At 41.2% G+C, this 16,236-nt stretch overlaps 2 protein-coding genes across 2 annotated transcripts in view; both read left to right on the forward strand.

Annotated features, from left to right (window-relative positions):
• LOC103083238 (protocadherin alpha-C2) overlaps positions 1 to 16,236 on the forward strand; it is a 92,582-nt gene that overhangs the window by 12,232 nt on the left and 64,114 nt on the right. The window lies entirely within an intron of this gene.
• On the forward strand, positions 4,146 to 6,914 carry PCDHAC1 (protocadherin alpha subfamily C, 1). The gene is given in 4 exon segments (XM_007472147.1): positions 4,146 to 4,838; positions 4,840 to 4,928; positions 4,930 to 5,578; positions 5,580 to 6,914. Coding segments are annotated over 4 exon segments (2,445 nt in total). The 5' UTR covers positions 4,146 to 4,313; the 3' UTR covers positions 6,762 to 6,914.

Genomic DNA, 16,236 nt, shown 5'->3' on the forward strand with positions numbered 1-16,236 from the left:
TTTTTAATCCATCATAAAAAAGTTATGTGATGCAGCTGAAAAAGGGTCTATGACATTTTAAATGATATTATATTATGGAGAAAAACTTGGTAGTACAAACTTGAGAAAGAAATTCTATAGCAGTGTGCTATTGGTAAGGTGTTCAAGTAAAAAAAGAAACAATGAATGATGTAGGCCAGGCCTCTATGTATCGAGATAAATAGCCACTTAATTTACATGCCCAAAGCTTAGCTGGATATTTAAGAAACAAAATTGAGTGATACAGATCTCTACCCTCAAACAACTCCCACCCTGTTAGGCTTGATTTTAACCCTACATGAAGCTATTTTACAGGATGAAAATTTGCTTAACGTGATTGTCATGTCCAGTCTTTTAATTTAGTTCCCATAAGTACATAACATACTCCCAGGGCATAATCTTAAGCACTAAGAAAATCTTATTTAAAGTACAGTATCCTTTTGCTGACAAACTCTTTGGTGGGTATTCAGATTATTCTCCTGTTTGGCTTCAATATCTCTAATATGAACGTATGCATTATGGCTAGAAATCTCTTGAATTTACAGATTACGGCCAAGTTTGGTGGGAGAGCTTTATAATAACAGTCTTTGCAATAGAGCCCAAGCAGAAATCAGAACAACATTTTTGCACAGAGTCCACTTAAACTTGTACTTGCACCTAACTAAAAGCTTGAAAATATTTGAATTAGGAGACACTATGGAAAATGCCATAAACTGGCAAAATGAAATATTAGAAAGGAAAGGTTCTGCTAAAGAGAAGTTTTGTTAATTCATGATTTTATTCACCTAGCAATCTTAAACAAAACAAAAACTTTCTCATCTTTTGGCTATCCAAATATTCCAAGTATCTCCTAAATGTTGCTTTCCCACAGATCCCAGTTTATATGAGCAAATATTGCTTTCCCACAAACTCCAGTTTATGTCAGTAAATATCACTTTCCCACAAATCCCAGTTATGCCTAAAGATAGGGAGGCAGACGGTGGGACAAATTCTACTAGGAGAGCTCTTTCTTCTTATTCCTGAGACTAATTAAATCTTTTTAAAAATAAACATCAGTGGCAGTTTAAACAGAAACAGGAGAAAAGCGAAGCCAAAAGTCTGAGAAGTGTGTGAATGGGGGAGAGTTTTTGTCAGGATTTTCCATGCTGATTCTCAGTATGTGTTTTCCTTTCTCCCCACTTCCTAATCCACACCCACACATCCTATTGATCTCTGAGAGGCAGAAGTGAGTGATGGCGTGAAGCGAGATCTTAATTCCTTGCCCAGGAATTGAACGTGGGTAGCCTGGATAAAAAACCAGGAATCCTAGCTGCCACACCCCCTGGCTCTTGCTCCCAGTGAAAAATGCATTTCTCACAGAGGCAAAACTGTAAAAACAGGTACAAAGTTTATTATTAGAGACACAGCACAACAACAAGTGGGAGAGCACAGTTTGTTAAGACAGAAGCAAGGCAGAGAGGCACACCAGGAGAGAAAGGGTGCGGGTGCCCTCCTTAATGAGGAGGAGTGCAGTAAAGAGGTGCTTAAGTCATCTATATAGGGCAGTTCTTCTGGGTCTTTGTTTACCTTTGGTCAATTATCTGGTTTCTTTTTCCACACCTGCCCTGCCTTAGGACCCTCCCCAACATGCGTGCACAACAGCCCAGAGGCTATGGGATGGCCTTAGCATCACATATTAGGGGGTGGTGCCCCCTCCCTTTTGACCCCCAAGGAGCCTTTTCTAAGCATGTGCAGTATTTCCCTTGCCCCAAGGATGGGAAGTGTATGAACTCTTGATCTTTTAACAGGGTTTAGTCCCACTGAGTCCCTGCCATAAAAATGTCCAATGTCCAGTTATTTACCCTATTTCTGTTGCTGGTTTTTACATCAAGGTACAGATCTCGAAATATAGGCTGGAGTCCGGTCATAAATATGTAGTTCTGGAGCCCGTTTGTCTCTTGTATGTGATGTAAACAGGGGGCTGGTAATGAATGTCCGGCCTGGAGCCCATCTTCTTCTAACCCCAGGAAGTGTGAGCAGGAGGCTAGTTGTAAATGTCTAGTCTGGAGCCCATCTATCTCCTGCCTCACTATCCTCCTAAACCCGGGGTAATAAGAAGCTTGATTGCAGGTGTAAAATTCATGGGCCTTCCAAAAGTTGAGTACATCTCTCCAGGTGCATTTCATCTGCTGCTAATGGAAAAGCAAAAAGTATAACCTTTTACCCCAAAGCAGTTAGCTTGGTTAGCAGCATTAAATTAAAATGAGAAAATGCAAATCCTAATAATCTCTCACACTGAAGTAGAAAATCAGTTTTGGTTCTGAAATTTGGTGAGGAATAAATTCAATTTTTATTAGTTATTTCACATCCTAATGAGGATTCCCCAATGATGGCTATGCTTATGACTCTACCGAACAACATTTCAACGGGCTGACAGGTTTCTCGCTTTAATTTTATTCAAGACTTGGCGTCAATGATTTTTTTGGTTCCCTAATTCGGAAAGACAAACTAGTCAGGGGCATTTACTATATACTTACATTGCCTTATGTGGCAGCCTGCCCTACTTCCTTGGAAGAAATAAGGAATGGGTTTGTGATGGTCAGAGGAGACTAGTTCTTAGTGGCACACTGAAGTTACCAATCCCACTTTTAGTCTTAAAACCAGAAAGCTGGAGCTGCCTATCTACTCCTGCCCCCACCTCCATTTTAACTGCCAATTAAAAAAATTATTAGAGAAATATTCAAACATACACTAAAGTTGAGAGAATTGTGTAATTAACCCCATGTATCCTGTACTCAGCTTCAATAATTATCAATACTTTTAGGCAGTTTTCTGACCAGGAAATATAATGCCCTAAAAGCCTCATTTCTTTATCTCTGTTTGGCTTTTGTCTTTCAAATTTTGGTTCCTGGGGCTTTGGACACGGCAACTGTATTAAAAGAAGGATTTGAGTGAGGAATTTAGTGTTTAATGTCAGCCTCTGTTTCAGCTCTCCTCCCTCTCTGGAGAAGCCACTGGTTACAGGGTGCTAGGCGGAATCTGGCAGTATTTATTGCGGCCAAGAGCTGTTTTTCATAAAACAGATCACTGTCCCGATTTCCGTGCAGAAGACCGGCCAAAAAAACAAAGCTGGAGAATTTATGGGTATCAAGCCAGTTCTTACCCCACCTCAGTGCTGTTTTCTAAACATTTAAAGAGAGCAAATTTGCAGAACAGTTTTCTGGTCACACTCTGTAAAGTATCTCAGTACTTTCTCTCCCCTTCACTTTGCACGTCCTGTTTGGGGATGAGTTGTCAATCTTTCTGAGTTTTTGGTGCTAACCTCCTCCCTCGCCCACAGCGTCGGGGGCCGCTTACAAAGCACTCCCAGTAGGGCCTCCTGGGGAACGAGAAACTGCTGATCCGCAAAAAAGCGGAAACGTGGAACCGGAATTGCGCTCGCACACTTTTGTGTCTTGAAAAGCGAAAATCCCGGGGAAGCTTCCCAATCTGCTTCTCGCTGGTAGCCTCAACTGAAATCTTGGCAGCTCCCAGGATATAAGAAGGTTCAGGAAGAGACTTAAACCCGCAGCGGAGAGGCTGAGAATCCAGCACGGAATGCATCCCAGCACTTGGTTTGTGGGCTTCTGTTTCCTTAAGCCTCGAAGGTGTCGTGGTTCACGGTCACGGTTCCGCCTATCAGCGCCTCCGCCCCGCAGTGCCTGTCGGAGTTCCGCCCTCTCCGCGGGCAATGTAGGGAGTCAGTGGGTCCGAGCGCCCGGGACCCGACGCTCCGCTTTCAAGCAGTCGCGGAGAAACGCCAGCCGAGCTCAGCCCCAGTTATAAACTGTCTTCAGGTAGAGGTTGTAGACATAAAGACCGCGGCGGTCTCAGGGCGTTGTCCTAGGAAACGCCGTTTAAGGGAAGGCGTATTAGTTGTTGGGAGCGTCTTCCTTGCCCCGCCCCGCGCTCGCTGCCGGGGCGCGGGGCGAGATCCCAGCTGGCAGGGAACCGAGACCGCGCTTCCCCAACGCCGGCGGTTTACCTCGTCTCTGTACCCCTAGGCGGCGCTGCACTCCTCCGCACCCGGTCCGCTCCGCTTTCCCAGACGGCTGCCAAGCCTCCAGTCTAGCAAGCCTAGCTAGCAGCCGGCCGGCTCCGGGCAATTCCGGTATTCGGAAGGCGAACGTCGGCGGTCTCTGCACCTCCAGTCGGCAGCAGCGGCCGGTCGGCCCTCGTTTTTTTCTTTTTTAAAACCACGGCTTGTGATCTCCGGGAGTCCGGAGCATGGTCCCGGGTCACCGCTGGTGGAACGAGGACGCCGAGAGGGAGGGAGGATGGTGGGCTGGAGGGTGGCGGTTCTATGTTTGTGGGTCTCCTGCGGCTCTGCAGCGGGACAGCTCGAATACTCCGTGTCGGAGGAGACCGAACGGGGCGTAGCCGTAGGCAGTGTTGCCCAGGACTTGAAGCTGTCAGCGGCCGCTTTGTCCTTGCGGAACTTTCGCTTCCTTTCCAGCCACGGCGAGCCCTACTTCGAGGTCGATCTGGCCAGCGGAAGCTTGGTGGTCAGAGAGCCGGCGGATCGCGAACGGCTGTGCGGGGACAAAGCTGCCTGCGTCCTGACCTATGAGCTGGTACTGGAGGACCCGCTGGAGCTGCACAAGATTCACGTTCACGTCCTGGACACCAACGACAACTCGCCTCACTTCCCTGCCGGCGACGTGCAGTTGCACATTCCCGAGTTCCTGATGCCCGGAGCCCGTTTTACTCTCCGTAATGCCCAAGATGCCAACGAGGGAAGCAATGGGGTGCTAAGCTACAGCCTGAGCCCCAGCCAGCACTTCCGCCTGGACATGGGGTCGTGCGCGGGTCGACGGCAGCGAATACCCGGAGTTGGTATTGGAGAAAGGGCTGGATCGGGAGCAGCGTGCCACCCACCGGCTGGTGCTCACCCCGGGACGGCGGGCCGCCGGCGCGCTCCGGAGACGCACAAGTCAACGTCGTCGTGGTGGACACAAACGACAATGCACCTGTATTTGAGCGCTCATTATACCGCACCAAGGTGCCAGAGACTGCACCCAACGGGACTGTGTTATTCCGAGCTCAAGCCTTGGACCCGGATGAAGGCTCCAATGGGGAAATCCGGTACTCCTTAAGCAATAGCACGCAGGCAAAGCTGCGACACCACTTTCACGTGCACCCTAGAAATGGGGAAGTGCGGGTAGCTGCTTCACTAGGTCCGCCTGAAACGCTGTTGGAGGCATACATCGAGGCGAGGGATGAAGGCGCCTTCGGTCTAGCCAGCACCGCCAAACTGCTGGTGGAAGTGACTGATGTGAACGATCACGATCCCGAGGTGAACCTCCCCACTTTCTCCAGTCCAGTTTCCGAGGACCCCGCCGCTGGCACAGTGATTGCTCTCAGTGTAAGGGATGAGGACCTTGGTCCCAATGGTAAGGTCGTTTGTAGCATGTCCACTGGAGGCCCTTTTAAGCTGAAGGCTTCCTTTGAAAAATACTACAGCTTGCTGACTGATGGGCCGTTGGACTGGGAGCAGGTCAGTGAATACCAGGTCCTGATCACCGCCTTAGATGGTGGCTCGCCCCCCACTTAGCACCCGCAGGACACTGACTGTGTCAGTTGCTGATGTGAACGACAATACACCAAACTTTCCTCAACCGAAACAGGAACTTCTCGTGGCTGAAAACAATGGCCCTGGGGCCTCCCTAGGATGTGTGTTTGCCCTGGACCCAGATCTGGGGAAGAATGGCATTGTCTTTTATGAGCTGTTGGATATTATCTCTGAAGGGCAGGCAGCCTCTAACTTGGTGGCAGTAGATTCCTCCAGTGGGGCTATCACTGCCAAAATTTCCTTTGACTTTGAGCAGCTCAGGGAGTGTCACTTCCAAGTGGAAGCCCAGGACGGTGGCATTCCTCCCAGAAGTGCAACAGCGACTGTGAACTTGTTTGTGGTAGACAGGAACGACAATGCTCCAGTCATCTTGTTTCCCTTGCCCAGAAATGGCTCTGTCCCAGTGGAAATTGTGCCCCGCTCTGCCAGAACAGGACACGTGGTCACAAAAGTGGTAGCAGACAGTGGCTCCAATGCTTGGCTTTCTTACCACATCTCTCAGGCTTCTGACTTGAGCCTTTTTAGAATTTCAGCCAATATGGGAGAGCTCCATACTGCTCGCTTAGTTCTTCCCACTGATGCAGTTAAACAGAGGGTGGTGGTAGTGGTTCGGGACCATGGAGACCCATCACTTTCCACCTCTGTCACACTGGGCATTCTGTTGAGCAACTCTGTCCCTCGGGTCCTTCCAGACTTTGAAGATGGCTGGGAAAAAGGCGGGCACCTTTCTGCCCAGAACCTGTATTTAGTAATTGCCCTGGCCTGTATTTCCTTTTTATTTCTGGGGTGCTTACTTTTCTTTGTGAGTAGCAAGCTGAGCCAGGTCCCAGGTTGTTGCTCTCAGAGCTGCTGTCGCTCTCCAGAGGAGTTGAGATATGGGAGCAAGATGGCTTCGAATCCTTGCATGACATCTGCCACAATAGATGTCACTACAGTCGAAAGACTTTCTCAGACCTATCTCTGTTGGGCCTCTGTGGGACTTGGTTCTGACAATAACAGTTTGCTGTTGCGTGGGGAATACAGTGCTGCTGACCTGAGAAATTTGGCCTCTGGGGTAGGACTGAATGTGCCAATATCCTGTATTCAGATTCACAATAGGAAAGGGGATCATGCAAATGTCAAGGCCGTGGTAAGCAAATTTTATGGGATATGATTCCCTTGACCAGGAAATGACCACTAGCTACTGAAATGTTTCTTAGATGAGCCTTTGGCAACATTTAATCCAATGAATTGAAAGCTCCTGCTTAGCATCAGCTGTGCTAAGGATTCTGGGAAGATATAGGTGTTAAAAGAGACTGACCTTGGCCTCAAGAAGTTTACAGTTTATTTTTGAGAAAGCAAGGTAAGAAATTCAAACCTATTACAGAACAATTAAAATAATATAGCATAAAAAAATATAGCATAAAGGTCTAAAATTAAAAAAAATAAAGCACCAAAGTTTCTGGTACAGGTAATAACCTGGGGGGTCTTTTGTAAAAAATAAATTTATTTATTTTTATTTATTTATTTTTGGCTGTGTTGGGTCTTCGTTGCTGCTCGCGGGCTTTCTCTAGTTGTGGTGAGCAGGGGCTACTCTTTGTTTTAGTGCGCGTGCTTCTCATTGCGGTGGCTTCTCTTGTTGCAGAGCCCAGGCTCTAGGCATGCAGGCTTCAGTAGTTGTGGCACACGGGCTCACTGCTCTAGAGCACAGGCTCTAGTAGTTGTGGTGCATGGGCTTCGTTGCTCCGCGGCATGTGGGATGTTCCCAGACCAGGGCTCGAACCTGTGTCCCCTGCATTGGCAGGTGCATTCTTTTTTTTTTTTTTAAATTTATTATTTATTTATTTATTTTTGGCTACATTGGATCTTCATTGCTGCGCATGGGCTTTCTCTAGTTGCGGCGAGCAGGGGCTACTCTTCATTGCGGTGCACGGGCTTATCACTGCAGTGACTTTTTTTTATTGTCGAGCCTCTAGGTACACGGGCTTCAGTAATTGTGGCTCACGGGCTCTTAAGAGCGCAGGCTCAGTAGTTGGGGCGCACGGGCTTAGTTGCTCCATGGCATGTGGGATCTTCCCGGACCAGGGCTTGAACCCGTGTCCCCTGCATTGGCAGGCGGATTCTTAACCACTGTGCCACCAGGGAAGTCCCCTGGGGTGTCTTTAAATAATTCCTTTTAGGAATTTCTTTAAGGAATTACTTAAAGCAAATATCCCTTCATTAGAAGTACTTTGAGCAACAGATATGTGTAAGGCATTCTGATTCCTAAGGTGAGAATGAAAATTATGTAAGAGTCTTTGTGTAATACAAACTTAATATCATGGATGATGAGACGTTTATTCAAACCATGACAATACATGATTTAAAAATGATGATAACCTAAAACATATAAAAGTAAATTGCAGTGGATGTTCAAAGAAGGGAGAGAGAGAACATGAGAGAACATCTAGGCAGAGAGGAGGGAATCATAGGAGGCTTTGTGGTAGAGATAGCTGTTGAATTGGATTGTGAATGCTATACCGTTTAATAACATGCAGCATGCTCTCTAGGCTATATTTTACAATGAGTCCTGTTTTGACAAAGTAATCTTTTTTGAGAATGATACTCCAAAACACAGCTAATAGTTCCACACAGTGTTTGTAAGGACATAAAAATTCTAGGCATATCTCAAAACACCTATTTGTAGTGACAGAAAGAAGATAAGATGATTGGGTATAGGACTTGACAACCTTTTATTTTGTGTTCTTATTGATATATTTCACAAAGAAGACAGATGAGTAATTGTTATGTCAGAAACATTTGTGTGTTCAAAGGTGCACTTACCATTCAAAGTCCATTCAACTTGGATTTAATATTCTTATTATTTTAGAAGCCAGTATACTTAGAAGTAAGTAAATACCATATTTGGGAGTAATGCATCTAATAAAATTAAATTATACCTCAGTTTATCTGTTTGGCATTTCAAAACTTTCTGAGTGGAGTGGGAGCAATTGGCTTAGCAATTTTACAATATTACTTTCCAACTTCTCATAGAGATCATGGATACAAGAGAAAGGTTGTACAGAAATTAGGGAAGGGAACGAAGGGAATGTTCTACTCTTCTAGGTAATAAGAGGGAAAATTGCATAAGTTATTCTCCTTCAAATAATTATGTTAACTGAAAATAAAATAGATTTGCATCCATTATAATTTTGCATAATTAATATTCACACATGATATAATGGAATCCAATATATATGATTAGTAAATACTTGCTGATGAATGAATAATTAAATTTGTGAATATATTAATTGGTTGGAAACACTGTTCAACATAGAGGGAAAAACTTTAACTTACTTTTATCTTTACATGTATATATAGTTAACAGTTTAAAGGCTATTTTCAAACATATTATTTTCTTCATTATGATATATAATCATGAAACAACACAACAGGGATTTTCTGGTCCTAGAGCTAGCATGAAAAATCTCAATGCTGTATTCTGGGGTTAAATAAGAGTCCAGTTCCTGTAGATAACAAAGTGATTAGTAGGGATGCACATCATAACACTGTGAACTTTGCAGTGAATGAAAATTAAAATGCAGTTATTTTTAAGGGAGAAAATTGGTGCACAAAATGTTAGTATTTCAGGTATCAAAACACAGTGTATAAACTCTATTAAGAAAATTCACCATTTATTTCTTTTATTTCATTGCTTTCTGTAACAAGGAGAGATAAGGATACCAGCAATGTCTATGAAGTTTGATAATCAGGAATTGTTTGAGAGAATCATTTTGACTAGACTACAAAGGAAACATAAGTAAGTGATAAGAAGATCAATGGATCTGAGAGTTAGAAGGAAAATTATCTACTTAAAAGGGGAAAAAATGTAGTTAATAACAGGGGAAAATGTCCCCTGCCACAGAATTTTTAAACGTATGTGAGTGATAAAGTAACAGAGATATACTGTTTAGACGTGCAGGGCTATTGTGCCATCTCACTCATCCAGCTGAACAGTCTTTTTCCATCATTGTTGATATTTCGCTTTTTAGGTTATTCATTGTCTGTTAATTTTTGTGGGCTGGATAATTCCTTATATATATAGAAAGTTTGATGTATAAAAACATGGGGAAATAACTTCTGTAAAGCTGTAGTATTTGTAATTCAACACAGGCATTTATTATTTACTTCTTCCTATCCAAGTGCATGTTGATCCAATCTTGATTCTTTAGAAAAGAATGCTTATCATAGTGTTCACTGAATGCCTTAAGAACAACTACAGAATTCTAGAAATAAGGTATTTGTTGCTTCAGTTTTATAAAACATATATCCTTTGAAAAGTGTGAAATTTCATAATTTTAACTGTGTGCCTGAGTCACACAGAATCATGTTGATGCATATGTGTTTATATTTTGTTCTAACTCTAAGCTCTTCTGTCTTATTTTAGTTTAGAGTGTATGTTAGTATAATTTACAATACTAAAAAAAAATTAAGAAACTCAGGAAGAAAAAAAAATTCAGGAAAACCTTTAATCTATATCTCTTCTTTGTTAATATTTAACAGATATAACCAAAATTGACCCACTGTGCAACAAGTAGACAACACGAGTCTCATGGCAATTTTTTCTGTTAAAATTCTTGATAGGGCTTCCCTGGTGGCGCAGTGGTTGAGAGTCCGCCTGCCGATGCAGGGGACACGGGTTCATGCCCCGGTCCGGGAAGATCCTCCGCGGCTCGGCCCGTGAGCCATGGCCGCTGAGCCTGTGCGTCCGGAGCCTGTGCTCCGCAACTGGAGAGGCCACAATAATGAGAGGCCCGTGTGCTGCAAAAAAAAAAAAAAAAAATTCTTGATAGACAATTTAATTTTTTATATGGTATCTGAGGTGTAAACTCTACTATTTAAAATTAGTTGCATTGGCAAGTTTTTTAAGGTAGTAAATATTAATGTAGCAAAAATGCACAACAGCATACAACTGACTTTATTAAAAATTCCACATGAAAATTATATTTTAAACATACCAATGTTTTATTAGTGTATCGTTCTTCTGGGATTAAAGCAGTTTCTCTTTTGCCAGGATCTATGGAGTATAAAATATTTCCCCTTTGCAGTGTCGTTTGTTAACAGAGTGGTAGAATGTTTTTGGCATTCTGGGTGTTTTTATTTGCTAACGTATATTCCTTAAGTAGACTTTCCCATAGGTTAATTGGATGTTTCCTTATATCTATTTTGACTTTGAAACTGATAACCACACGCCGAAAAACTTGAGTGCAGTAACTAAGGAAGCATGCAAGGTATATGATATATATTCAGATTAAAAATATGTAAATAGATAGCACAATAGTATTCATTGTATAATGCAAAAACCTCAAACTAGTGAAAAGGAGAGAAAAAGAGCATTATAACTTGAGTAGAAAAAAGAAAAGCAATGCTTTTGGGAGATGTGTGAGTGGGAAAGTTTTGACGACATCTGATAATGTTAATGACCTATTGATTTTTGTTGCCTTCAATATTTGCAGTTAGAGGGAAACAATAATATTCCAGAGAGTAAGTACACTTTAGCCGGCTTGGGATGAAGGTAGACTAAATTACTAAGAGGTTTTTACATTGCTCAAATGCGTGTAATGTGAATATCAGAAATAGCATTTGGCAGAACGTCAAACGAATATAAGTCATGATCTAGGACTCTGATTAAAGTATGGGAAGTAAGGAATTTATTGGTAAGGATTATTCTTTAAAACCAAAACTTAATGATAAAGGTGTTGCTCACCTTGTTCCCAAATTTAATTGATGAGATGAGAATGGGTCAGGAAACCACATGTCTCTTTTATACTGCATTTATGGAAAAGAATTAGGATAAGAATTTCTTCCTCAAGCTATAAACACAGAAGGTCATTATATATTCATCTGGAACTTGTCTTGGAATCTAGGAATGAATATGCAGTCACGTTGTCTCCTATGCTGCAGAGAAAGAGAAAAGCCTTTCTGTCCCAACCCAAATTGTTGGCTGTTCCTAGAGCCATCTGTTTGCCATGTACACATATACTGTTTTCATAGCTGAGCTCTATTGACATACCTCAAAATGTACTCTCTGAATTCAGGCACATTATGTTTATTCTTTAGAATCTTTAAGCAAAGATTACAGCTGTTTTGTTTAGAATCAAAACGATGTTCATACAAAATAAAAACAACCAATTAAGACATCTTAATAGTGGGTTTTGGCATCTATATTCATCACTTGAGATTGGCATGTCATTTTCCTTTCTTTTAAGGATTTGGTATCAAGGTTATGCTGGCCTTATTAAACAAGTTAGAAGTGTTTTTTTTCCTCTCCTTTTTTTCTAGTCTCTGGTCATGTTTGTTAAGATTGGTGTTATTTCTGTCTTAAATATTTAGTAGAATTCACTAGGAATGTTCTCTGTGCCTTAAGTTTTCTTTGTGGAAAAGTTTTAAATCATGAAATCACATTTCTTTATTAGTAAGAGAAATATTCATATTTTTATTCTTCTTGTTTCATTTCTGTAAATTCTCTTTTTCCAGAAATATGTTAATTTTATCTAAATTTTCAAATATTTTGGCATAAAGTTTTTTATATCCTCTTTGTGATCTTTGTAACATCTACAGGATCTGTAGTGATATTCCTCTTTCCAATCTTGATGTTATTGTCACCTCTCATTTTTCCTGGTTAGACTTGTAAGTAGCTTATTATATTAGCCTTTCAAGGACTAACTTGGCTTTTGGGATTCTCTTGCTTGTATATTTGCTTTCTATTTAATTGATTTCTGCTCTAAACATTATTTACCTCCTAATATTTTCTTTATGTTCCATTTGCTATTTGATTTCTAGCTTCTTATATAGCTTATTGTTTTTCAGGTTTTGTTATTTTTAATGTATGGATTTAAAGCTGAAAAATTCCCCTAAGTATGATATGATCTGCTTCATGCAAATCATATTTAAAAAATTTTTAATTCAAGTATAACATACATAAAAGTTCATATATCGTACATGTATAACTTGCTGAACAATTCAAAATCAACAGAATCATGTAATCACCACAGAGGTAAAGAAGTAGGAGAGCATTACCAGCACCCCAAGCCCCACTCAGCCTCCTCTATCTTTACTCCCTTCTGAAATATAACTATTATCATGAATTCCAACATCATAAACATAGAATCGTATGGTATGATTATGTTTTTGTGTCTGGCTAATTTAATTCAATATCATACATATGACAATCATCTGGCCTGCTGTGTATAGCAATAATCCATCCATTAAGTTGCTGTATGTCACATTGTATGAATGTATCACAATTTATTTAACCATTTTTCTGCTGATGGACATTTTTTTCAAGTTTATTTTTGCTATTATGGACAATTCTGCTATGAACATTTTTTTCCATGTCTTTTGGTGCACGTATTTGCATTTCTGATGACTATGTATCTAGTAGTAGAAATTGCTTGGTTATATGGTATGAGTATGCTCAACTTTAATAGATACTGCCAACAGGTTCCCAAATTAGTTGTTCCAAGTTCCTCTTCTGCCAGCAGCGCTTGAGAGTTTCAGTTACTCCACATTCTTGAATAATTAGTATTATCAGACTTTTACATTTTCTTTGTTATAGTGGGGTGTACTAGTATCTCATTTTTAAAATTTAAGTTCTAGATTTGTGTTTTTTTCCATGTAATGTAATAATTGAATACTGAACAGTCTACGAAGTGAATATTAAAATGCTTAGACTATTCATCCCTCCTTTCCATTGTATACTATTTTTTAAGTCAGGTTTATTGGTTGTTTGAGAAATATTGGTTCACTGAGCTCTACAGATCTTCCAAATGTGGACACATTTTATTATGCAATAACAAAAAATCACATTTGTCAATACCACCATCGATCTCATCAGACAGACAGTCTTTTAGTTTTGGGAAGGTACAAGCTCATGGTGGCAGACAAAAGTTTTCCAAAATTGTGATTCTTACTCAAAATCTTAAATTTTATCATTTGCAACAAATACTGTCACTTGTTTTCCTTGCAGTGACAGGCTCATTTCATTCATTTTTAAGAGAATGTCTGCCTTCTGGTGTTATAAATACCCAGGTTCATCTTGTAAATTTCCTGTCTCAGACCTGGAGTCAATCATTCTACAAAGATCCTTCAATTCTTTTTTGTGGGAGATGGTATTTAGAAATATAATCTGGACAATAGGTGTGCTTATCCCTATGTGGTTGAGTCAGCGTTTCTAGGTGTGAACTAGGGGATATGCATTTCTAAAGGGTAAGATAGATCACAAGTTTATATTAATTTTTACAATTCAAGTTCAGAACTATAAGGTTTTTACTTAATTTCATCACTCTTACATTTGTATCTCCTTTCTTCCATTTCAAAAATCCCAGTGTTCACTTATATCAACATAATTACTAATTTATTACCACACACTACTCAAAGAACACACTTAGAAAACAATACCAGCATTAAACCAACATTGTGATTACAGTAACAGTTTAATATTTTTGCCATTCTTTTCATTTGTAGGGTATATTTTACTAGGCTAGTACAAGTTACTGTGTTTTAAAGTATCTTGGAATAGTTCATCTCTGTGTAGTTATGCCACCAACTACATAGAGTTAGGTTCATTTGTTTCAAGTTGCTTTCACAGTGAGGGCTTTCTTTTTTTTTGAATTTTTGAATTTTATTTATTTTTTTATACAGCAGGTTCTTATTAGTCATCAATTTTATTTATTTTTTAAATTTTATTATTTTTATTTATTTATTTATTTTTGCGGTATGCGGGCCTCTCACTGTTGTGGCCCCTCCTGTTGTGGAGCACAGGCTCCGGACGCGCAGGCTCAGCGGCCATGGCTCACGGGCCCAGCCGCTCCGCGGCATGTGGGATCTTCCCGGACTGCGGCACGAACCCGTGTCCCCTGCATCGGCAGGCGGACTCTCAACCACTGCACCACCAGGGAAGCCCCAGTCATCAATTTTATACACATCAGTGTATACATGTCAATCCCAGTCACCCAATTCAACACACCACCATCCCCACCCACCGCGGCTTTCCCCCCTTAGTGCCTATATGTTTGTTCTCTACATCTGTGTCCCAACTTCTGCCCTGCAAACCGGTTCATCTGTACCATTTTTCTAGGTTCCACATACATGCATTAATATACGATATTTGTTTTTCTCTTTCTGACTTACTTCACTCTGTATGACAGTCTCTAGATCCATCCACGTCTCAACAAATGACCCAATTTCGTTCCTTTTTATGGATGAGTAATATTCCATTGTATATATGTACCACAACTCCTTTATCCATTCATCTGTCGATGGGCATTTAGGTTGCTTCCATGACCTGGCTATTGTAAATAGTGCTACAATGAACATTGGGGTGCATGCGTCTTTTTGAATTATGGTTTTCTCTGGGTATATGCCCAGTAGTGGGATTGCTGGATCATATGGTAATTCTATTTTTAGTTTTTCAAGGAACCTCCGTACTGTTCTCCACAGTGGCTGTATCAATTTACATTCCCACCAACAGTGCAAGAGGGTTCCCTTTTCTCCACACCCTCTCCAGCATTTGTTGTTTGTAGATTTTCTGATGATGCCCATTCTAACTGGTGTGAAGTGATACCTCATTGTAGTTTTGATTTGCATTTCTCTAATAATTAGTGATGTTGAGCAGCTTTTCACGTGCTTCTTGGCCATCTGTATGTCTTCTTTGGAGAAATGTCTATTTAGGTCTTCTGCCCATTTTTGTATTGGGTTGTTTGTTTCTTTAATATTGAGCTGCATGAGCTGTTTATATATTTTGGAGATTAATCCTTTGTCCGTTGATTCATTTGCGAATATTTTCTCCCATTCTGAGGGTTGTCTTTTCGTCTTGTTTATGGTTTCCTTTGCTGTGCAAAAGCTTTTAAGTTTCATTGGGTCACATTTGTTTATTTTTGGTTTTATTTCCATTACTCTAGGAGGTGGATCAAAAAAGATCTTGCTGTGATTTATGTCAAAGAGTGTTCGTCCTATGTTTTCCTCTAAGAGTTTTATAGTGTCCCGTCTTACATTTAGGTCTCAAATCCATTTTGAGTTTATTTTTGTATATGGTGTTAGGGAGTGTTCTAATTTAATTCTTTTACATGTAGCTGTCCAATTTTTCCAGCACCACTTATTGAAGAGACTGTCTTTTCTCCATTGTATATCCTTGCCTCCTTTGTCATAGATTAGTTGACCATAGGTGCGTGGGTTTATCTCTGGGCTTTCTATCTTGTTCCATTGATCTGTGTTTCTCATTTTGTGCCAGTAGCACATTGTCTTGATTACTGTAGCTTTGTGGTATAGTCTGAAGTCAGGGAGTCTTATTCCTCCAGCTCTGTCTTTTTCCCTCAAGACTGCTTTGGCTATTCGGGGTCTTTTGTGTCTCCATACAAATTTTAAGATTTTTTTGTTCTAGTTCTGTAAAAAATACCATTGGTAGGGCTTCCCTACCAATGGGAATGCTTGAGAGTGGCACAGTGGTTGAGAGCCCCCTGCTGATGCAGGGGACACAGGTTCGTGTCCTGGTCTGGGAGGATCCCACATGCCGCGGAGTGGCTGGGCCTGTGAGCCATGGCCACTGGGCCTGCGCATCCGGAGCCTGTGCTCCTCAACGGGAGAGGCCACAACAGTGAGAGGCCAGCGTA

This window comes from Lipotes vexillifer, unplaced genomic scaffold (genome assembly GCF_000442215.2).
Source record: "Lipotes vexillifer unplaced genomic scaffold, Lipotes_vexillifer_v1.1 scaffold217, whole genome shotgun sequence".
NCBI lineage: Eukaryota > Metazoa > Chordata > Mammalia > Artiodactyla > Lipotidae > Lipotes > Lipotes vexillifer.